General features: G+C 33.9%; 1 protein-coding gene across 1 annotated transcript in view; it reads right to left on the bottom strand.

Moving 5' to 3' along the window:
• LOC139687473 (WD repeat-containing protein 91) overlaps positions 1 to 25,428 on the bottom strand; it is a 45,450-nt gene that overhangs the window by 11,069 nt on the left and 8,953 nt on the right. The window contains exons 6-9 of the mRNA XM_071584647.1: positions 23,684 to 23,835; positions 13,287 to 13,392; positions 5,410 to 5,707; positions 2,220 to 2,341 (exon numbers count right to left, since the gene is read on the bottom strand). Of these exons, the coding sequence (XP_071440748.1) occupies positions 2,220 to 2,341; positions 5,410 to 5,707; positions 13,287 to 13,392; positions 23,684 to 23,835 (678 nt within the window). The remainder of the gene's footprint in view (positions 1 to 2,219; positions 2,342 to 5,409; positions 5,708 to 13,286; positions 13,393 to 23,683; positions 23,836 to 25,428) is intronic.

Below are 25,428 nucleotides of genomic sequence, written 5' to 3'. Positions count from 1 at the left end.
TTTACGTTAACTCACTCAAAATAGACTGGAAGCTTTTTGAAAGAGTGACTGAATGAGAGAACTGGTGTGTAAAGGCATATTTTCACCGCAGATATTGATGAATTCTAAAATGAGTTAAATGTCTGGTATTGATGAAAATAAAGACATTTTGTTGATGTTACATTGCATTATTGCATTATTATCTGCACAGATTTCAAATTAAAAACCTCCTTACTCAGGGTTAAGGGGGCCATGTTGGATTTATACATTGGGCCATCAGTCCTTTTAAATATGTATTTGGAAAGTAGTTTACGACAGTCAGCCAAGGAAAAGTGACCGGGTCAGATGTCAGTTTGTTTCGCGGCAAATTTGAATAGAATGACAAGAACACAAAAATATGGTAAATTACAAGTAAAAAATGAAGGATAGATGGTCATATTTCAATATTAGTGTAGGAAGAAAAAAGGTTTTAGATGAAATTCAAGTTTCTGCTATGACTGGGTTTTCTCTGAACATACATGTGTATGTCATTAGGAATATTTCTCAGTCTTACGTGAATTCTTAAGGCATCACACCACTAAACAGAGATGCTTTGCAGAAAATGCTGCCCATGCTACACATTTAGAAGCTGTGAAGAGGTGTTCATTATTGCGAATTGCAGAAGGTAAGGGAAAGGGGATGAAAATTTTATTTATCTAGGTAATCTACTGGTTAAGGTAGGTTTTTGGATGGACACAACTACCAAATCAATATTTTATTACTCCTAACAAAACACAAAATCCAGCATCCTACTCTACATCAGGTCCCTCTTCATCTCTGAATACTTCCTTCCTCCCTTCATCCCGTCCAACATCCCTATCCTGTTCCTTCCTTTCCTCGCTTGCTTAACATTCTCCCCTCTACTACAGTCTTTAACATCCCACTGCTGATCAGCAGTGAAAGAAGGGATTTTGGGAGTAGACAGGAGTAGGCAGGGGGTAGGGTTTTCAGAGGAAAAAGGTTTTGCACATCACATTAATTGGAAAAACATATAAAACTCTCCTATTCAGTCTTTACATTTTCCTCTTAAAAAAGTTTCCTCTGTCATTTCTGTATTTCCTCCCACCACCTCATTCCCCCCTTTCAAGGATGGCTATACCATTAATTGGAATTGTGAATATCAAAATGCCTTCTTCCACTTTCATACCGTTGCCCCATGGACAAAAGGTAAAGCTCAAAAAAGTACCTGACGGTGACACTATGCATTGAAACCGATGTCATAAGATTAAAACAATAAGTGGAATTAACAAAGCTGCCATTTTTCTTTCCATTATTCTAGTAAATTTGAACTGAAGTAAACAATAGAAAAAATCACAAATAGTGAATCTACCCTAAGTCCTTAATGCTGATTTGTTTGAGGTGACATTCCTAAAGGACAAGAATTTGTCAAAAGGAATATTGCTTCATTATTTTTAATGCTTAATTACTGAAAGTTGAGAGGAAGAGAATTTAAAAAATATGTTGGCAAAAAGGCTTGAGATGGGACATTATCCCTGAGATGTGTACCAATATAATTTTCAAAAGTAGTTTAATTTGTTGTCTTTTTCATTATATTGCCATGTAATTTAAAAATAGATCCTCCCTTTACCACGTTTATGGGTTGAAGGCAGTCATCATGTAATTAAATATATTAATAATATGGTGTACACAAAAATATTTCTATAATTATCGCAATGCAATATAGAAAATTAAGTAAAAAACTCAAGAAAATAGTCCCCTTCACTTACAGTGTTCAAATAAATAGGGTCAGAATGTCTATTAGCATTGTGGTTTCCTCTTATAACATTTGTACGTGGCTTACAAAGTTTTAAATGCTAAAAATGAAAAAAACTGTGATAAATAAAACAACTACAGGACTAATTAAAAATTTCTGGAATGGAGACTAATAAGTTGTCAACAATGTTATAGCTATTAAAAAATGAAATACATATACCAAATTACAGCATTTGCACAAAAGAGAATAGATTCTCTAAGAAATTTAGAACATATGCTTAATGCTATCAATGTTAAATACCAGAGTTTTAGGAAATTGAGAAATCTTTCAATTTTTTGTGTTTATGATATAAAAATTATGGAATGAAATAAATTAATTATGATGAGCTCTTACACATAATTGAACCATTTATTAAAAACTGACCATTTCACATGCATTAACTAAACTTGCATGGTCAGCTGCTATTAATTTAGGAAGAATAACTTACTTTGGAGAAGGAGGGAGAGACCACACTTTTATCACTCCATCCATGTCAGAACTAGCAATGGTGGTACCAGACATATTAAATTTACACTGAGTGACTGATGACTTATGTTCCAAATATTTTTCCTGCAGAAAAAACGATTGCAATTATTCATGTAACAATACAAGAACTTACTCTTACACCAGGAGAACATTTTCAGAAAGATCAAAAAATGTTCAAAACCTTAACACTAAATCCTGAATTTTAATAAACATATAGAAAATGTGCACCAGTTAGTCTGCTTTCTGAATGAGATGGTGACTGTATAGTCCTTAAATCAAAATATTGAGTTTGTTCAATATTTTGAAGACTATTGTAACTACATGGCAATTCACTACCCTTACCACTGAAAGAGTACTCATAGGCTAAATGGAAAAATTCTCCATTACCTTGTACCAACAAAATTTCAGACTCAAGACGCCAATTATGACTATTGATTTTGCAATATTGAGCCCAGATCTGAGACCAAACAATGATCATTGAAATATTGATTTGTAAGGCAAATATCTTTACTCATTAGAATGTAGCTATTTATTTTAATTATTCATTCACATTTTGGCAATAAATTTTAAAATGCATGCATATAGAGTGGACCCTCAATTCATGAACACCTCGCATAATTTGTATAATGAGCAAAAATATTTTGACAAAATATGACTTCCTTAGCCAGCAACTTTTTGCTTAGTGAGTAATAAGATGAGAGGAATTCCTGGAATGATTGCCCACCTGCTGCTTCGACTGGTGCTAATCATTCATTCATTCTGTACCTTAGTGTCACTGGTGATCACACATTTTTCCAAACTTATGTCCAGACATTTGTGATTTTTTTGCGCTAAGTTTAATAACAGTAGAAATGAAAAGTAAAATCATTGAGAAGTGGGCAAAAGATGTGAGCATGGCTGATCCAGCATGCACATACAATACGTCAACATCAATAATTTGCATTTTCTTCAAGAACAAGGACAAGATTAATGGGATAGACGCTTCTAAGAGAGTGACATGAATATCTACACACTGGTTACATATTCTCAATGACATTGTAAGGTTGGTTCTTATATGGTTAAACAAAAAACAATTGCCATGTGACATACTATTAACGAGAAAATCATTTGTGAAAAGGCAAAAGTGATTTTCGTCAAGAAGAACTGGCATCCACGCCACTGTGAGGTATGGTGAAGCAGTAAGCCTTGAGTCAAAGGCAGCTGAGAACTTCATCGGTGACTTCAGAAAGCTTGTAGATTGAGGGTTATCGGCCCAAAAAGGTTTTTAATTGTTATGAGACAGGTCTCTTCTGGAAGAAGATACCAAAGCAAATTTATATTTCTACACCTAAAAGTAGAAGAGAATTCATTTCCCGGCCGCAAGCGAAAGAAAGGCAGCCTCACGCAGCTATTTTGTGCCAATACAAGTGACAATTTGAAAATTAAACCCCTACTTGTTCACTATTCGAAAACTCTATGAGACTTCAAGAAATATAGTCCCAAACAGCAGGCTAAATTTGATGTGAAGGCCATGGGAAAGCATGAGTAATTGTTACATCTTACCATGTGCATGAAGCATTCACCCAAAAAAAAAGGGCTATGTGCTCTACAAATGTATTCAATGATAATGCAGAGCCGCATTTTTATAAAATTTTGAAGCATTGGCAAAAACAAATGTCTCTAGACAGTGCAACGATTTCAGAGTGTAAAAATCATTCGCCTTGACTGGGACTCGAACCCAGATCCCTCAATATCCGGTCGAGTGCTTTAGCCACTTAAGCTACCGAGGCGTCCCCTCAAACTCTGAAATTTGGGGGCTTTTAAAGGAACTAGATGTTGTGACGAAATACCGTACATACAATGTCACATGCATTCGTAGTCGTGCGCGAGGCGCCACTGTCCACGAGGTTAAAGCCAAATTTAAACACTTATGGTGTTAATACTTTGACAAATTCCAAAGAAACTGCGGGAGATGCCGCAACAGTAACTTTTAACGGAGTCATCCGCTAATGTGCATTTCAATGCAACAATTTCAGAGTGTAAAAATCATTCGCCTTGAATGGGACTCGAACCCAGATCCCTCAATATCCGGTCGAGTGCTTTAGCCACTTGAGCTACCGAGGCGTCCTCTTAAACTCTGAAATTTGGGGGATTTTAAAGGAATTTGGAGGAATTTAAAGGAAATTGTTGCATTGAAATGCACATTAGCTGATGACTCCGTTAAAAGTTACTGTTGCGGCATCTCCCGCAGTTTCTTTGGAATTTGTCAAAGTATTAACACCATAAGTGTTTAAAGTTGGCTTTAACCTCGGGGACAGTGGCGCCTCGTGCACAGTCTCTAGACAGCTTTATAGTAAAAAGGTATTAGGTACATTATAAAAATTAACTATTTGTTTAGATTTTTTTTACAAATTGAGTTTGCATTCTTGATTACCTTATTCCACAATGTAAGAAAAGATTAAGATGCTCCTTAATTCTAAACAATGTATACATAATTTTCTTTGAACAAACCTTGTACATGATTTATATTTTTTGAGATGGTATGCATTAACGTATTTTACATTAATTTATATGCAAAAAATTGTTTCACTAAATGACTGTTTTGCTTTACTTGAAAGATCACGGAATGAATTATGCTTATTGTATGAGGTTCAACTGTATATGACACATTTGGAACATTGATGTTCCCATATTTATTATTATTGCTTTTAAATAACTTTAATACCGGCTATTCCTTCATGTTTAAAACCATTGAAGGGCTACTCTGCTGGGAGATGCTCAATTATATATTTTATAACATTCCATGGAAATCTCATTAGAAAGCCATCTGACAACCCATATGAACAATAGGGAGTTGGGAGGGAACACTCAGTCACCATTCCTTTCATGGTGGGGGCTTAGCTTAGAAATATTAGAAATTAAAATCTTCAGGGGAATGGGGAGGTTCAGAGAAAGTGCCTCTATGTTTTCCGAGTGGACAGCAGAAATTAAACACTTTTTGACTTTAACTGTTCAGATGGTGGATGTTTATTTTTTCCTGTGATTTCAAGTGTAAACTTTTTAAATGTAACTGTTTTCAGTACACAAAAGAAAAAATGAAGGATTTTTAAGAAAATATTATCGATAGCAGAATTCGTAAATAGCATTTCTTTCCATATATGTAAGTTCCTTACCTGATCCAAAGTTAAATAGGAGCAACTTTCCTGTCCACAGATTATTTCTGCACTTCCCACTTTCATTTCCGATGATGGGCTTTCATGGGCAAGGGAATGTTGAGCTCTACCACTAGACACAGCTCTTTCTCTTCTTTCTGTCTCAAGTGGCGGTTCACGTTTCATCATTCCTTGCAACACTGGTGTTGACTTTAGAGAAGCATTCTCTAATGATTTAGGCTCACCAGCCGCTGAAGTCCTCTTCAGTGAACCGGATTGGTTTTGCTCTGATCCCAACAACCTACTTCCAGTCAGTGCCCTGGTTATAATATAATGGAAATTCAAAATAGTAGGCATATGCTCAACATTATATATTTTGTTCATTAATGTCTGACACAGCTGAAATGTCATAATCTTAACTAAGATGAAACAATGAGTAAAGCAATGTGAACAAATAACCTACACAAACTCTTGGGGCAGAGTTAAATTATCCCAGTTGCTTATGTGCATTGTATGCATTACCAGGAAGCTTCCCCAAGCATCCCAGGGTTAAATATTGGGCAATATTTGTAAAGGCTACCAGAGTCCCTTCCACAGAAAGATTTTTCTGTTAATTGGAACCACTTTTTCAAGGACTTCATATGGCCTCAAAAATACCAACTGGGAATTCCACTGTAGTCATAATAGGTCCCAGTAAGTGTAAAATTAACTGAATTAGCTGCATAAACCTGAAGGCAAATATTTCAACAGCCAAAATTCTATTGTTTCAGGGTTATTTTCAACTACATATCCAAAAACATAATTAATATTTATTTCCAAATTATACTGTAGCTTCAGTTGCCCTCTTTCCAAAGGTATGAAATTTAAATTATGTAACTTATCATTTAAAAAGATATTCATGCTTGAAGATGCTCTATTTTCATTGGAAATTACATTATACTTATGAAATATTAGCGTCATTCTAAAAACAATTATTATTTTCTGAAAATGGTTTGAGCAATGATGCTGAAATATTAATAAAACATATGAAAAAATATTAAATAATGTAATTCATTTGTCATTACATCATATTAATAATACAGCATGAGTACTCTGCTTTTAATAACAAATTTGGGATTTTTTGAAAACTCAATTATTCAACCTGCTGGAGAGGGGATAACAATTGGAAGGTTAATTTAATTTGTACAGGAAACATTTGAATAGTTAAGTTCATGTGCATTTAAAATCCTTTATCAAATTATAGTTCAGTTTTTGTCTATATTATATATATTAACTTCAAGGGAAAATATTTGATTGATATATGGTCATGATTGAATAGGAGGATGAAAATTCACAATACATGCGCATTACAAGATGCAAATACAAGATGTGCAGCCAAACATTAAATTGCAATAATTTTCCCAGAGTGATGAAAACACATTTGCAAATTCCCACTAATTATTTATTAAAACAACTTGTTTCAATTTATTTCATCATTTCCAGTTTACAGTCTCACATATTTGTAGGGGGTCTCAATCCTTAAAAATCTTCCTTTCAAACCCATGGCACTTGTGGTAAGAATACTAGGCTTATGATTTTGTTTATTTTCATTATGGTTTCCAATAATGATCACCATAAGCAGATGATTCACCCTAATTTACATCTAAACTACACTATTATTAATTTTTCTGATGCATAATTTTTTTATTTTATACTCCTGGGTTGTCTGAAGAGCATATTTTGTTTCAGCATTTCAGCAGTTTCTTTATGCACATTGTTAGCTATAAGCCTCAAAATTTTGATACATGCTTGCTGTACTTTAATATGTACTCTTAGTTGGTTTTTTTCACACATACAGCACTCAAATTGTTAGTTTGAAAGGATTAGGAATCACTCTACACCTCTTGTGATGATAATAGAAGAAAATGATACCCAGTCAAATGGTTGTGCGTAGTCCAATTCAAAAGTTGTCACTGCAATATTTACTTTGTTAGCCACTCTGCACAAAATAAGGCAGATATTTCTGAAAAGAGAGCATTATTTCACTTATTTTATTCACTGATGCCTATAAATTGAATCAAATCAATTCTCTGAACATTTGTGCTAATGCAATGCCACAATACTGATATTTCTAGTGGAAGCATCAAGAAAGTGATTCCTTGCTGAGTTCTAAGATCTAATGATAGAAGTATCAAGGAAGAAAAGAAAAATATTAACTGACTATCAATGATTGGTGAAATATTAGCCGAATTACTAGAGTAAATACTGTTATTCTGTTTATTGATAATGAAAGGCCTACATGGTGACAAATGTGGTGGACCTTGATATTATTATCATTATTTTGGCAGTCCAATTCTTTAAGAGGCAGAGGAAGAGTAGAAAATAAACAAAATATTTCCGAAACAGTAATCAGAATATATTATTTGACTGATCAAATGATAATAAGAATTAATATAAGATGCGTCAAAGAATGTTAATAGCAGTAACTGCAGTGGAATGATAAGAAGGCATGAAAGTGTGGGTCAAAAGGGAATGCAGGTGGTACTCAAGTTATGAGTGAGATATATTCATGATAACATTTGTTGGCAGGTTTCCTACATGTATCAAATTCCTAATGATGAATGCCACACATTAGTAGGGCAGGGTAGTATCGATAATAACAATCCTGGTCTTAACTCAACAGTGCATTCACATCAGTTAACTTACTTTCAGATGTGCCCGGTAAGGAGTCCATTGCTTAATTTACAATTGAACACTAACATTACATTGACCATAAACATGAAAATTTGGCAATTAACTTACAGGAGAATCTTGCTTAATGAGAGCCTTGCATAGTGAGTGATTTACATTGTGAGCAATATTGTTGGTCCCAAAAATGACTCGATTAACAAGTGATAATGTGAGAGGAATTTCCGAAATGATTGCACATCTGCTACTTTAGTTTGTGTTTAACACTTGTTCCACTAGCATCTTAGTGTCACTAGTGATAACAAATTTTCCAAAATTGTGTTCAGGTACATATCACAAGTGATTCTTTGGCAGAAATTTTAATAATATTTTGTGCATAGTTTTAAAAATAACCCTGAAGAAAAATTCGTAAGACCAAAGCCAATTAAAGAATAAAAATAAAAGTAGAAATGAAAAGTAAAGTCAGGAACAAAGTGTGAGCATGGCTGATCTAATACACACATCAACAATCAGTCAACATCAACAATTTGCATTTTCTTCAAGCACATGGATAAAATTATGGAGATAGACATTTCAAATAGAGTGACCAGAGTACCTACATAACAAGCTCATATTCTCAATGATGTTGAAAGGATGCTTCTCATATGGATAAAGGAAAAGCAATTTCAATGTAACACTGTAAACAAAAATATCATTTGTGATAAGGGGAAGGTGATTTTCGTTGACCTTATTAGAAGATGTCAGGAACATCAATTGGTGAAGAAGTATTTCAGGGAGCCATGCGTGATTTGAGAGCTTTACAATAAGAAATGGCATCTATGCCATTGTGAGATATTGTGAAACAGCTAGCTCTTGGGTCAAAGGCAGCAGAGAACTTCATAGATTCTGAGGGTTAATGGCTGGGTAAATTTATTTATAATTAAAAAATTAAATTACTTTTTTTGCATTACACTAATTATCCTATTCTACATTAATTTAATGCAAAAAATTGTTTCACTCCATGAGAAAGATTGCAGAATGAATTATGTTTCTTGTATGAGGTTCCACTGTATTTATTTGGTCCAAAAACAGCATCACGCCAATTATATTGGACAAATAACAAAGAAAAATAAATTATATCACTAAAAATTTAATGATAACAAATAACAGGGCGACAAATACATAAATGAAGGAGACAAAATGAGAAGTAAAGAGGAACAGTTCCAAAGACAATTAGAGGGTAAAAAGAGTAAGGCATGAAGAGATTAGAATGGGTCAAAGACATGGAGGCGTTTTATCATTGAATTTAAGGTTGATGGAAGTCTAAAGATTGATGAGCATTTTGTGCTTGAGAGGTGATGGGTGAAAAAATGAAAGAGGTCCTATGTGTCGAACACAAAGGCACTTGAAGAAGGAAAAGGGAAAGAAGTTCAGTTGACCTATCATTGATGATTAATATGATAAAATTTTTATCATACATAGCACGGTTATCAGTAAGGGAGAAAATTCCAAGAGAGGACCCGATATAACCTAGAGATAAGCTACAGAAGTGTAAATGTTGATATAGAGAAAGAAAATTCAAGGGGCACTGACGTAATTTTAGAGAAGTAGGTAGAGCAGTGGCCCAAACTTGGTTACATTATTCAAGGGCAGAATAAACATAGGCCAAGAAAAAAGTACACAGAGCAGGCAAGTAAGAGAATTCACCATATCAATAAATAAAACCCACCAGGCACATAACTTTAGAGGAAATACTTTTGATCTGTTCATGCAGGAGAAATTTCACGCCAAAGGTGACAACTAGATTTTTTTGAGATTTGGCCTTTGGAATTGCCTGATTATGAATTCAATAATCCTATACATGAAGTGATTTACAGAGAAAGAAAGAGAAAATATTTGTTTTGGCAAGATTTATTTCAGGCACCAAGTATCAGACCACTGAGCAAGTACACGAGGGCTTTCTGCAATCTAGCGATGCCACCAATGGAATCAACTTGTTAGCAAATTATGCAGTTTGTGTAGAGGAGAATTTTGCATGCTGCATCAGTAACTGTTTTCACTAAGTCATCAATATATAATGTAAATAGGAAAGGACCAAGGACATTCCCTTGAGGAACACCAGAAGTAACAGGGCCAACAGAGGAGTGAAACCCATCAATTACAACATGTTTCTGCCTGTTCAATATGAATGAAGACGAAATTTCCAAATATCTATCCCGAATATTACAGTGGGTACCCAATTAATTAAAAATTGGCAATCTTTTCCACAAAATAAAATTTATTCATGTGACCGTGAAAGCCAACTCATTAATAAAATGCCCAACGAAAAACTCCTCAAAGTTGGTGAAACATTGGGAGAATAAAGAGAAGGACCAGTTATTATATTTAAATTAAAATTAACTAGCAGAAAAACTTCACCTTAAGCATGAGCCAGCGATACAGAAACAGAGCACTTCTTAATTAAAGATTTTTCACTTGATGGAAGATGATAAAAGCACCGACAAACAATTTTCTTCCGATACAAGTTGAGTTGAAGGGGATTATTAATTCAACCAAAATTATCTCAGTGCATTACTCCAAATTGCTGTGATGTTTTGTTAGAAGATGAATATCCAGGACTAAAAGGACACCACACTATGCTTTCCCTACTGGTAACATCTTAATAATTGGTTAGATGTTTGGAGTGAAAGCTCACCATCCGAAACACTAACATTTTGCAAAATCTCCAAGAGGGCAATGACTTTATAGCTGCACAGATCATGTACAAAAGAGTCGACAGCAATGAGCTAACTTTTTGATAATACAGATGTAAACACATATTGCAATATGGATCAATTATATCTAAGGAGTGGCATTTGAGGAACTGGACCGCACAAACATTAACATAGAAACAAAAAAACACTTGGAACAAATGTGATGGATGGGCAGACAGCTCAGGAGGAACCAGGGCTGACTGACTCACTGACTCCCAGGCTGAAGATGAGGAATTTGCAGGTTGTGAGTGCTCCCACTACCATTTTTCTCGCACATGAAGACATAATACAAATAATTATGTTTTGCAGTAACTAAAGAATAATGTGTGCCAGTATAATTGATGAACTCCAGAAAAAATACACATTATGATTATGTCAGACATTTTACATAATTTTGATAGTTTGCGCTATCATTACCTATAGTCAGCAAAATCACACGAGATGCTGCAGCGTAAGGCCTATAATTGAAATGGTAGCTATCATGCCTAACAAAGTAAATACAAGTCATGTGACTCCCACTTACACCAGGGAGGGCTGGTCCTTTGACTGTTATTTGATAAAGCAGTTTGCTGCAGAATTGCCAAAATAGTGATTCATGAATGGAAGAGAGATAGGTTTGTACATTAACATTTTTTTAAATGATCCTCTTATCTTTTTATTCAGTTTCATGTGAAAATCCAACAGCTGAGTGAAGGGTAAATAGGGAAGGTGAAGATAACAAGGCTTACACACTACTACTATCATTATTGTTCCCCTAAGTCAGCTATCCTCACACCCTTGACTAAAGTAGGACTGTAAGAAGACATGAAGGAGGAAAAAGGATCTCAGAAAAAAAAGAACAAGTGGCACACAAGCATAATGCATACATCATACGTTGCAGTAGCACCTGTCAGCCTGCGAGCCAGGTGTGCAGAACTGGCTACGTGAATGTTAACTACAAGAACCACAATGTGTAGGAAAAGTGCTTTCTTCTCTTATGAAATAATATCACCATCATGCATTCAAAATTCATAAGTCAAAAAAATCATACATCTTTGGCAATTTGTAACTTTTGTTTTTCATGCATACTCAGTCACCCTTCTAGCGGCAAATTCCAACATGTCTTTACACTTATGCACAGTAGCTTTTATGCATACCCTAAAACACTAATCATAGCACCGTACTGATTGGCGATTAAAATGTCAACACCTTTTAAAAATATTAAGAAAAAGCATATATTTGTCAGTAATTTACTGGCATAAATGCCAACTTTCCATGCTGAATGCATAATTTTTGGTGTCTTCTGTAGCAGTCAAGTTGTTGCAAATTATTCACTAATTAAAAGGTAGCAAATGCACTTTAAAAAAAATGCAGCCTTATATTTATGGTGCAAGAAGAATGGCTACACAGCTACTTCAGTATATAATGATAATAAGATCACTGATGTTTCTGTTCCACTTCCTTTGATCATAATCAAGTGACAATTACTATATTTTGCAATTGTCACCTCAATGCATCGAGGGAAAATGCTGCTCTTGCCATATCAATTTGTTTTGAGTTACCCTTCAATGTAACATTTAAATATTTTGGACAATGAAACCTGCAGTGATATTCTTTCCCAGAAATGAAGCTTTATGATTAGAATGTAATAACAGATAATGTCACTATCATATAATTGATTTTTGAAAATGCAATAAAAGTTGGAACAAATAGTATAAGAACAAACAAACCCTAGTAAACTTACAATGGTCATTTCAAATTTTATAAATGTCTAATTTTTACCCAAACATAAAACTATTATTCTTATAAATGTGGAAAACATAAATTTAGGACATAAAAACTTTTTTTCGCACAACTATAATCATGTATTTCACTAAATTTAAGCAAACTCCTGAATTGATTTTTTTCTTAAAATTGAAGACAGATACAAAACTTTCCTGCGAACTGCTCTGAGGATAACTTTCTAAATATTGGGAACCTTTTGAAAAAACTTGAGATGAAATACAAATTACCATTATTTTGAACCCTTCATAGAGAACAGAATTATTTACCTTTTATGATTACTAATTTACAATATTTTCACTTTGATATCCTTAATGGTGGTTTTTGGTCATGACCCATCTTTAATGCATTGATCACAAGTTTGCCATGCTTCAGCAAATTAATTGTCTTTAATGTATTTTGTGCTGCTTCATTACTTCTGGCTTCTCATAAGGAGCGTTCCCAATTTTTGAAAGTTTAAAAGCATTTTAGTGGGCGCACACTAAGCTCAAAGCCATATGTATGCAAGTATGTTTATGTACCTTGGCTTGACTTACCTCTCTGATAATGATAATAACAGAGTTCTGCTAGAGATGTTTAATTCATAAATTAAGTCTATAGTTGACAAACAAGTAAATATTCCACCTATTTAAATACTATTATAATACTTAAAAATTGCCACATGCTATGGTAAAAAATTTCTGAACCACATTGCTTGCAATACTGTAAACATCAATGACATTCCATAACAATTCTCACCCTTGCATGGAACTAGCAGAACTCACACTCAGACTTCCAGTCAGCTGTGCCCGTGTTTTCCCCCTTTTCTCTTCAAGGCTGATAGATGAGGAAAGTTTACGGGTACCTATGACATGAAAAAAGTTAAAGTGGTAAATCTGATAATTTTGAGCCAGCTGTATGGGGAGGAATGAAAGACACATATTACCCACTAAAAATTATTTTCAAATTATTTATATTTTCCATTACAGAAAATATTTTGCATCAAATATTCTTAACATTTTTCCTATCCTGAACAAAAATGACTATGGATAAAACTTATCTCCACAACAGAGGTATGAAGCATGCCTTCTTTCACAAAAACTTGATTCTACTAAAGAATTTAATCGCCACACATTATGGCATAAAAGCAATTTTTCAATCATAGGGTGTCTATAAGATTAATTATTCACCATTAAGTCAAGTGCCTTCTTGAAATAACGCAAAAAACAGGACACATTTAAAGTGTTTTTATTAAAGTTTTTAAATCATGTCGGATGAACTAAAAGGGCTGTCCAGTCAAGTGTGATCATAAAATTTTTATTTGTTAAATTTATTGTGCAGAAATTTAATTTTATGTTAAATTGTTAGCTTGATGAGTAACATATATATTGTACAAGTTTCATTGATTTGACTCCAGTCCAGTGGTTTCCGTAGAAAATGGATGCATATTCATTTCACCTACCCCTTTTTGTGATGGATAAAAACCTTCTATGAAGGTGTTTCCTCACATTGAGCAACAAAAAAATCACAGGAGGTTGGGTCTTGACGATAGGGATGATTAAGAACACAATTTAGATCAAATTTTGGAAGGTACTCATGATTTTGCCATGGGTTTTGTGAAACTTATATGCACACTAACTTGTCTTGAGTGCAATTTTACTGTTTCCAATGCATGGGCAGGACACAACAAAATTTTCAATATTTTTGATAGTGCTCTTGATGTTATTTATCTTACAATTCCAACAGAGTGTTAACAAGTACTTCCCTTAGTGAGTGACTGCTCTGAATTTGCCTTCCTTGTAATTGATTGTCCCTACTCCTAGAACATTTTCAACCCATCCTCTAGCTATGCTATAAGGAAGAATACACTCTTCATAAGTCTCCTATAGGATTACATATCAGTTGATGAATTTTTCAAGTTAAAGCAAAATTCAATGCAACATAATGCATTTGCTCCTTCATTGCCATAAGTGAACTGAACACCTTTCAATTTGAAATACCTGCTACTGATGTGCTACTAGAGTTAAATCAGTGAAACTTGTAATGTATGCATGAATATAATATATATATATATATATATATATATATATATATATATATATATATATATATATATATACACATATATATGTTTTAAACATCAAGTTTACAAAAAGCAGAGCATTAAAATGTTCACAATATATTATGCGAATGAAGTCTCAGCACACATTATAGAATGGCCCTAGTAGGATCAGCTCATTCAATGTTTGCACACAGTCACAAAGGTTATGTGAACACCACTGATATTGGACGTATATAATTTCTTTGAGCGACTGCTCCTTTTTCATAACTATTTTAACATGCCTAAAAAATGTTTTGACAACCAGTTTTTGTCAAAAACAATATTAAAAACTAATTTATACATTCATCATTCACAACAGGGCAATCTTTATATGGCAACCACTTTCCATTCACCATTGACGTAAAAATCAAAGTTTAAGCAGTGTCCTTCATAGCACTAGCTGCTGTGATTTAATTGTAAGCATTAGTGAAATGGAGACTTGGTCAAATCAAACCAAACTGATTATTCTTTTAATCATATTTTTTTAAACATTTCTCATATGAGAATAACATGTCATTTCTGCTCAGTAAAATATGTTCATCTCTAAGTTAAATGAATTTATAAGTTGCATAAATCTGAATACCACAATCTACCAAAAAAAAATTAAACTAAAATACAGAAATATCTTCAATAAAATGGAAATCCTAACTAATTCGATAAATTTGTAATAAAAGGGGCACTTCTTTCAGCATAAATTACTAACGGAAATATCAAAACACTAGGTCATCTTCTAAAATGGAAATTTCATACAAAATTTTGAGTTTATTTAGACAAATATCTTAAAAAAATACCATCAGATCTTATCTCAAGTAATTTATTTTAGGGCATTTACACAAGCAGGAAATTCATTCCATTACTCCAAGGGTCAGTTAGTGCACATAAATTATTCTACAGCTTTTACTTCACAGGTCATTTGAAAACATGGATTAGATGCTTCTCTTTTTTAAGACTAAATATTTCAGTTGAACAATGAATTTCAAGCTTTGGTTGGCACATTACTGCAGATTTAATGTCACTGACTACAGAAATCTTCAGAAAACATATATTATTTTGAATGTTTCTGATTGCTCTTTTATTCATATTAAAGAAAAAAATGTTAAATTTGGAAAATATTTAAGTATTAGCAGCATTACCTGGCTTTGGCTGGAAAAGAAAAGTATTTCAAGATTATGGAATCACTTTATATAACATTTTAAATGTTGTTAAAAATCAATGCACAAAGTAGATGAGGATGATAATTTCTTTCCCAAAATCTGACCTTCTTCCCCTCCATTTTGGGCTTCATCAGAATCTAGGGTTCCCTAGAAACTTTCCAAATGCAGTTTGTATAAATATAATCTCATCCTAATATTTCAAAGGCTTTATTTAACATTTAGTTCACATTGATCATTTATTCATAGGATGAATGATTTTAAGTCGATCATTAAAACTCATTTTCATGATTTTTTAAAATATCTATTTTATGTATAACTGGTATGTTTTCTTGTATTGCATTCAATTTAGGATTTGGGCCAGAACTAATGATTTTTCTCCAAATGAATTAAGCCAATAGAACAGAATCTTGTTTCACTCGTTGCTCCCACCTACTGATCCATCATGGTTATGTAGTACCATGGTATATCTTAAAGTCTGCTGCAGGTAGATTTTCTGGCATCTTCCAAAACCCATCCATCTATTTATTGTCACCTATAAACTTGACAAGAGTAACAATGGCACAATTGTTCATACAAAAAAACCTGAAAGCATTACAGAATCAAAATTTTAGTATTCACTGTGAATTTTACATTCTTCTCATTTGATCAGAATTAGATATCATTATTACTATAGCAGTAATTAGATTTCAGTATTAGCTAACCCCTAACTTAAAAATAATATTCGGGTGAAGACTCAAAATGCAATTGTTCTTATCCCAGGCTTAATGCAGGAAATGGTGGCTAACTTTTGAATAATTTATCTGGAAATTTTGATCATCTATTAATCTGACTATACGAGGTCTGGCCAATAAATACATGAACTGTTGCAATCTGGCAGCCATGACGTGGTCTATAGCCCCACCCACTAGTGGCGCTGGTTGCCTGAGACCCAATGAGCCATCTGTGCTTGGCAGATCGTCGATCTCTGTGCATGGTGCCAGTTCTGTTAGTTTCTGTTGCTCTTGTTTTTACTGTTGGTCGAAAATGGAAAATGACAATATCATGGAGCAACAAATTAGCATCAAGTTTTTGGTGAAGTGCAGTAAAAGTTATCAAGAAATTACTGAAATGTTGACAGCTGTTTACAGTGATAATGCTCTGAAGAAAAAATCTGTTTTCAAGTGGATTAAGCATTTCAAAGAAGGCCGACATCCCGGCCTTGCATAATCAAGGAAGATGCAAGGCCGGGATGACCTTCAATCACCTGTGTTGACCACAATTGATCATGTGCAGTCCCTTGTCCTTACCGATTGTCGAAAAACTTTCCGAATGATAGCTGATGAACTGAATTTAGAAAAATCAACAGTGCACACTATTTTAACCAAAAATGATCGATGGATCCTTCACCATGACAATGCACCTGCACATTCAGCTTTGATTGTTCACAAGTTTCTGCCAAAAAATTCAATCACCATCCTTGATCATCCACCTTATTCGACAGATCTTGTCCCCTGAAATTTTTTGCTTTTCTCAAAATGCAAACATGTGATCAGGGGACATCACTGGGAATATGTGGACACAATAAAGCAAGAAACTACTAGACAACTAAAAAGCCTAACTGCCAAGGACTTCCAAGGGTGCTTCAAACAGTGGAAAAGAAGATGGCATAAATGCATAGCAAAGAATGGAGAGTACTTGGAAAGGAATAAAATCAATGAAGGCCAAAGTTTGCAAAATAAAGTTTTTATGGCTTCAGTTCAGTTCACGTATTTATTGGACAGACCTCGTATAAACATCCCTTGAGTGAAAGATGAAGCTTATCTTAGTCATCAGAAAGGGTTTGAACTTATTGGCGGACAAATTGCTGGTACAATAAAAGGCAATTGGAAAGAAAATGATTAGATGATCTAAGCTATATGATTAGACAGCAGGAAACTTGGAGGTGGGTAAATGATACCTATGGCAGTATTTCAGGCTGTTAGAAGATATTGTAGCAACTGCAGCATTTACCAAAAGGAAAGAATTCATCAACAGAACCTTGGGCACACATTTAAGGAGGAAAGTAGTCAAGATTTAACTATAAAGCATAACATTTCCCAGTTGAGAAACATATTCTTTGATGAATGAAGAGCACCATAGATTGGAAATCTTTTGAGATTTATTTATGGAGACAAAAGCAAAAATCAAAATAGATGGTAAGGAAAACATGCCAAGTACAGGGAAGGGCAGGAAAAATGGAATGAGCAATTAAAATATGTCAACTTATTTTGATATGCACTTGGTAATCCTAAAAAACCAGCCTGCAGTGCTGATAACGGTAAAAAGTGAGCATGTCACAGTAGTTTTGAACAAGTATCTGCATGTTGATCTTCCCCCGCTCTGAACTCGATGGGCACAGTTGTACGTCGCTCAGCCTCACCACCATAACAATCACCCATTCGAGTCATTACCATAGCATTGAAAAAGCATGTCGAAAAAATGCAACGTGGAGTAACGAGTTAACCTCAAGTTTCTTGTGAAATTGGGGAAAACTGCAACAGAAGTTCGTGCCATGTTATAGAAAGTGTACAGAAGTGAATTGTTATTGCACACACAAGTTTTTGAGAGGTTTCACGACTCTCCTTCAGCCTAAAAGGCATAAGGAGGGACGTGAAATCCCCAAAGATGGTCTACGCCCTTATATCTTAAATATCAAAAATGGACATCCAGAAAATTGGTTAATTGATCAGCAAAAATCATCACCTTAGTGGCCGAGCTCTTGTTGAAATCTCAGGAATTAACAAATAAAGGGTCCATCAGATTTATGGATCATTTATTCATGGATCATTTAACATGCACAAAGTTTACACATAAAAGGGTGCCTAAACTTCTCACTCTGGATCAAAAGGAATCAAGAATGAACATTTGTGCAGACAATTTTAAACATTGATAATGATCCAGAATTGTTGGACAGAGTGATTACTTGTGGTTTTTTACCTATGATCCTCAAACAAAGTGTCAATTGTTGCATTGAAAAAGCCCAAACTCACCATGGCAAAAAGTAAAAATGAGAAAATCAAAATTCAAAGCCATTAAGACAGTTTTTTTTGACAATCGTCCATGTTTACAGTACCCCCAAAGGTCAGATTGTCAATCAACATTATTACGTCTAGGTTCTGACTGTCTTCCGTGAACAAGTGAAGAGACAAAGGCCTAATTTGTAGAAAACCGATTCCTAGATACTTTACCAAGACAATGCACCAGTCATTCTGCCTAGTCTATGAAGGCATTCTTGGCAAAATATCACCGTGTTGGACCACCCACCATACTGGCCCGATCTGGTCCTCTGTGACTTTTTTTTATTTCCTAAGGTCAAACCAGAGCTTAAGGGGACAAGATTTGACAGTATGGAGGTGGTGAAATCAAAAGTGATGGCAGTTCACAAAAAGCTGACTGAAGCAGACTCTCGCATCTTTGCATCAGCAATGAGTGAACAACGAAGGCCATAAACCTTCTAATGTAATCGATGATCAATAAAATGTTTTGTAGCATCAGTCCAGTTCCAGTTATTTAATTGCCACACCTCATGCATGGATTTCCTCCTCATGAAACTTTGATGAACTAAAAGGGTATGGGTGCTTCCAGGAGCTCTACTGGCAGGGACAATGATGAATTGTCTTGGTAAGGACACCCATGTCAGATAACTTGTTAGTGACAAGAACTCCAAAGTCATTATTACATGAAATCCTTACAAGCAGAGCCCACAGCAATGGAAATGAAAACACAAAAGAGGACCACACTGTTCAAATAAAGACATTAAACGTTTGAAAAGTGTTGAAGAATGGAAAGTTACAAAACTTCAAAATGGAAGAGGTATGAGGAAGGAAGATGTATTAAAACTTATGTGTTTCATTAATTAGATACAAACTTATCAGTAAAAACTGTCAATGGAAATAGAAATCAATCAATCACTACAACTTAAAACCAAGGATACCACAATGGCAGTCGTGAATATGAAGGTTGGTTTAACACATCAAGTTAGAGCTCAATCGCACACTGAGTCATTTATGACATTCAGAATTCATACATATGAAGAATGAGAGAACACTTTTTACTGCACTATCTGCAGTTTCCCTAAAAGCTCTCACACCAAAAAATGCAAAACAGTTTGGGTCAAGTTGGGAGTGCTCAGAGACACTGATTTCAGCGGCTGAGTCCTCTAATCAGTAGGTTCCACCATTACATGTCTACTTGTATAATGCCTTTAATGCAGTCTGAAAATTCAAATCACTAACCAGTAATAATATGATTGGATTGCAAGTTCACATTTTTTATCACAGCTCTGTATGATTATTACCTAATATTGTTTTCCTTCAAATATAAATGCATCCTTAAAATTTTATGTTTGGAATAAAGAAAAGGGTTGCGACAGACAAGTAAGCCGCAAACTACACTAAATGGATTTTACAAATTGCTCTCCATAATAACTCAAGCACAATTTTCCTATAGTTTCAATACAACTCCCATGCAATGAAAATAGTATAAAGTCTGTTTTAATTTAAGGCAATTACAATAAAAGATTCATAATTTTGTGAGTTCATACCTTTAATCATAACACTGTACAAGGGAATGTCATAAATATTATTTAACAATTTTGTCAAGATTTATAATTACTTAAAAACTATTTCATATTTTACTTGAGAAAATTTATCGACAAAATATGTGAACAATATATTTAATATATATATATTCTTGGAGGACATTAATTATTAATCATACACCAGTAACACAGTAATGATAAAAGCAGAATTCCATTATAATACATCTACCTCAAATGATGTTTGAGTAGCTACCACATATTCAATGCTGACTTGAATATTATATTCGAAGGGTGGTAAAGACAAATAAGGGCTAAAACAATGCATATTAGTTAATTACAGAGTAACAGATAAAAAGAGGAACACAAGCCCTTAGGGGAGGCCAAGCACATTTTTTTATTAAACTTACAATTGGGAATATTATTGCAGCGTGTTTACTCTTAAAATATTTATATTGTTTATTACTGAAATAAAATAACAAGCAATTACCATGCCAATGAACCAACTTCATGCAACCTTTGAGTTAAAATTAGGAAATACATCAAGCTTTCTTCAATAAATATGTTGTTTAGTTACTTTGGAACTGTTTTACATTGTTCACAATGATACATGATAAACAGTTTATTATTTCAGAATGACCAGCACCTTTGGATGTCAAGACTAATTAACATTTAATTCATAACACAGATTTATCTTGAATACCAACCAAAATGAATATATGTTTACATGACTGCCAATTCTTGCTATAGCCTGCTACATTCAGAATTTCACGTCAATGTCAAGAATTTGATGCCGCAGTTGCAGGGGACTTGGTCTAAGCCACAAAAAAGACCCAGGTTTTCTAAAAAAGGTCAGAACTGGAGATAAGTCATAGGTTTATGGCTATGACCCTGGAATAAAAGCCCAATCCCAAAGATTGGTTGAAGAGATAAAGGAGAATATGACAAAGCAGCTGATGACCATTCCAAAAAAGAGCTCGCTGATTGTTTCGAAAAGTGGAAGAGATGCTGCGATAAGTAAGTGAGGTTCCAAGGGGAATACTTTGTAGGGGACTCTGGACTTATTGTTCTAGGCAGGCTATTTTTCTCAAAATATGGCATCCAGACAAACCAGGTAAATTAATATTAAAGATGTTTATGTTGAAAAATAAATTTTTTTGAAAATGCAAATTGTCATTTTCATCATCAGGCCGAGAAATGTTCACTCTCTTATTAGGCATGGTGGGGACGGAGAGAAGTTTATTAGGAAAAACCCCAAGGAGGTAGGAAAGATGGGTTCCAAGCAATTTGGGAATTCGAATTTGAAGACTGTTATAGAAGGGAGAATGTTAGACAAGTGAGGAAGGGGAAGAAAATAGCATAGGCACATTGGATTGAATGAAGGGTGGATAGAAGTACATGGAACCTACCTTAACCAGTGGCATACCAATATTAATCTAACTGACTGCATGCAAAACTTAATTCTGAAAAGAAAACAAGATATTTTATACTGTTTCATAAATTTCAGTCATCCTTCATGAAATTTCAAAATATTTCAATATATGCTTTGAACTTTTACTCTGCGATCATACAATTTTAGTATCCGTGATTGGGGCAAAAAATGTATCCTTTCCTTTCCTACAAATTCCAATTTCGATACAAAATAAATACAATATGATATTCTGCACAAAATACCACCACATTTGTTATAGCTTACCCCTGCTTAGTACCATTTATATAATTTACTTTTGATTATTATTTCTTACAGTTCAAGTAGATAATGTACTCTGTCATTCAAGCTCACCTTGTGTTTCAATGCAAATATGAGCAAAATTGATTTCTATATTTTATGCTTAATCTAACCCAATATATAATAACAGAATTAAAAATAAATCACTTAACAGTACAAGAACCACTGCTATTTAAATATCAAAGTTGCTCTTAGTTCCAACCTACTCTTCCCAAGGCTTTGGTGTCTGTGCAAGAGCAATTGTGTACCCTGTAGACAATTTTTAGTCTTCATGAAGGAGAACTATTTTTATCTGTTAAGGGCTTTAAACTTTTTACCAAAAAACTTTGAATTTTGCCAGCAAAACCTGCCAAATATTTATGGGAATATCACAATGCTAATCCCTTAAAACATCTGAAATTAGTTATTGACATCATGATCAAAACATACACCACTTGAATATGAGTGTTGCTACATTATTTTGGAATTTTTTTATTCACAGTATTCTGTAAAGGGTAAGCATAATCCTAGTGGTGATACCTTATCTTAATTTTGACAAAATATTTCAATTTAATCAAGTCAAAAACACAGCAACAGAAGTATTATATACCCAATGCTGTTTGAAGCTAAGGGCTAGAATTTTGTCATTTCACAAAATTAGTCAATTTACAATCAAACTTAAAGTTGTCCTATTGACATATTTGAATGCTCATTTGAGAAATGCCACCTACTAAGAATGTCACAGTTCATTACAGAAATAAAAAAGGAACAACAAAACTCAAAGTGCATTAAAAATAATACTAATGTTTTCAGATTTACATAAAATGCGATGAACTTCGTAAGTCTATGTTCAACACTTACGTGATCAATTTCCAACATTTTATCCGAAGTCATAGCCTCAAATGTTGGTCATTAGTGATAACAATAAGTAATTTATGTACATATTACAAATATAACACTGGAGAATAGTCAAAGAGTTCTACATGCGGGTGGCTGAAAAAATTTCCAGATGATTGAAAGAATGAGAGAGCACAAAAATAAGTAATAAGATTACAAAACCTTTTGTGGAACAATTTTCCCCAGTACTCTTCAAAATGATGACACAACAACCGATTTTAACAATAAATAGCAATGTCACAACACAGAAAACATTATTTGTACAATTATTGACCCTGAAACCTGGAAAAAATGCCATGGTATGGAAACCTGAAGGTCCTGGAGTGAACCATTTACCCCCTCTTCATTTAGAGGACACCTCTTTAAACAGACTGGGATTGCACAAATTTTCAAATAAACATTTTTGATCAAATTTCATATAATTCATAAATAGGCAATAAAATTCCATTTCATTCTTAGAAACCCTTTCTCATTTCCTAAAAACAATGCATTTTTTCATCTTTAAAGTTGCAGGTCACCCAGTTACTCATACTTTTGTGACAACATATTTAATTGCAAAAATGGGAAAATTCCACTCCATTAAGAACAAGAAAAACCAATTTAAGCAGTAGTTTGGAGAACACATCCTAATATCAGATAACCAAAATCTTTTACAAAAAATTAATAACAAGAAAGAGCTAATTAGTAAATACAGGACATTTTAATTCATGCACAGAAATGACTGAAAACAATGTTACCAACCAGAATGTTGCAACTGTTGGGGTGAAGTATGCTGTATTGACTTTCGTCCCAAAATGGGAGAAGTGGGCAAGCCTCCTCCAATGTTACTTCCAATATTACGAATAAGACTCTTCAGTGTCTTTGTTTGGCTTTCAGAAGCTGCAGGAGCCTCTCTGTTACAAACAAAAATCATTTGAAAGTGACAAAAATAAAATTTTAAATATGATAAGGATATTTGGGTTGCAAAAGTTAAAGCTAAGTCAACTTGACATCACACCTTATTTCAGTGTCTTAATGACAACATTCATTTCACAACTTCAAACCAAGTTATCAAGTTATGGAAAAAATTAATGAAACTCTTGGTTGAGTTTAAATTAATACGAAACTTTATTAAAGATTACTAGTCATAAACAAAATTTGGCTCATAAAAAATGTTCCCATATTTCATGACAAGTTTAAATTGAAATTACTGGTAGTCTTGAATCAAATGAAACCAACCAGGTTACATTAGTCCACATAAATATTTACAGTAGCACCTTATATTAAGAGACTTAAGTTTCAAGTTAACTTTTTCATCATCTTTACAATTGATGAGCCTGAATAAAATTAGCTGTTATTACTACTAAAATTATGCTTTGACATGGAAGATTAACACAACATGAAAATATCTTCAAATTTCTTTTTAGTAAAGACTCAAAACCAAACTAATTATTTCATTTTCAGAAGTTGGAGGTTAGGTTGGGTTCAACGATACTGGTTACAAAAACTTTTTTTTTCTTTTTTTCTGATTCTGGTGTTTTCACATGAAGTTACAGTTAATTTTAAATATCTCATAAAAATATATAATGTATACTGCATTTCCCAGCCCTTAAGATGTACTTTTTTAACTTCAAAATATGCTCTAAAATAGGCCTGCATCTTATGGACCAGATGTGTTCCAGTATAACTTTGACCTGAAAGCTCAACCGTATTTGCCGGAAAAATACTTACTATTAAGGATTTTTTCCAGCATTACGCAGAGAAAATGGTTGCCTTAATTACAAATTTTAATAAAATCACTACTTGAGTCAGTACTAAGCAACAGAGTTTTAAAATTTTTTTGAAAATACTTCCTAAAATATTCCAAAACAACTCCTAAATTTATACAATTTGGCACATTTGGTTTAATCTCACATGGCCACAAAACTTGATATTCATTCGGATGGCAAGGATGTTGCCCCTTTGCTAATACATAAATACATTGTACCTCTCCCTATAAACTCGGCCCCAGTGGCGGCGGGGTAACGTCCTTGCCTTCCAACCCAGAGGTCGCGGGTTCGATTACCATATAGGTGGATTTTCTCCCATCTAATGCTTGGCTGTATGCAACTGTCTTCCATGTTATGTCTTTCATGTAAAGGTTAGGTGGTAGAAGGAACTATAAGTCTCAACATCGCCCAACGAAGTCGATATATAAATAAATATAAACTCAAGAGTCTACATGAATTCAACCTTGAAGAGTAAGAGAATGTTGTTAAGGTATAGAAAATGGTTGCTTTTAATACAAATTTCAATAATATCAAAATAATAACTGAAACTAAGCATCATGTATAAATGCAACAATTTCAGAGTGTAAAAATCATTCGCCTTGACCAGGATTGATTGGCTTTAACCTTGTGGACCGCGGCACGCCGCACACGACTACGAATGCCAGTGACATTGTACGTACAGTATTTCATCACAACATCTTGTTCCTTTAAACCCCGCTAAATTTCAGAGTTTAAGAG

The sequence above is a fragment of the Hetaerina americana genome, unplaced genomic scaffold (genome assembly GCF_022747635.1).
Source record: "Hetaerina americana unplaced genomic scaffold, ioHetAmer1.1.p SCAF_2, whole genome shotgun sequence".
Lineage (NCBI taxonomy): Eukaryota > Metazoa > Arthropoda > Insecta > Odonata > Calopterygidae > Hetaerina > Hetaerina americana.
The sequence above is the reverse complement of the archived record's forward strand: the minus strand, read 5'-3'. Positions and strand labels throughout refer to the sequence as shown.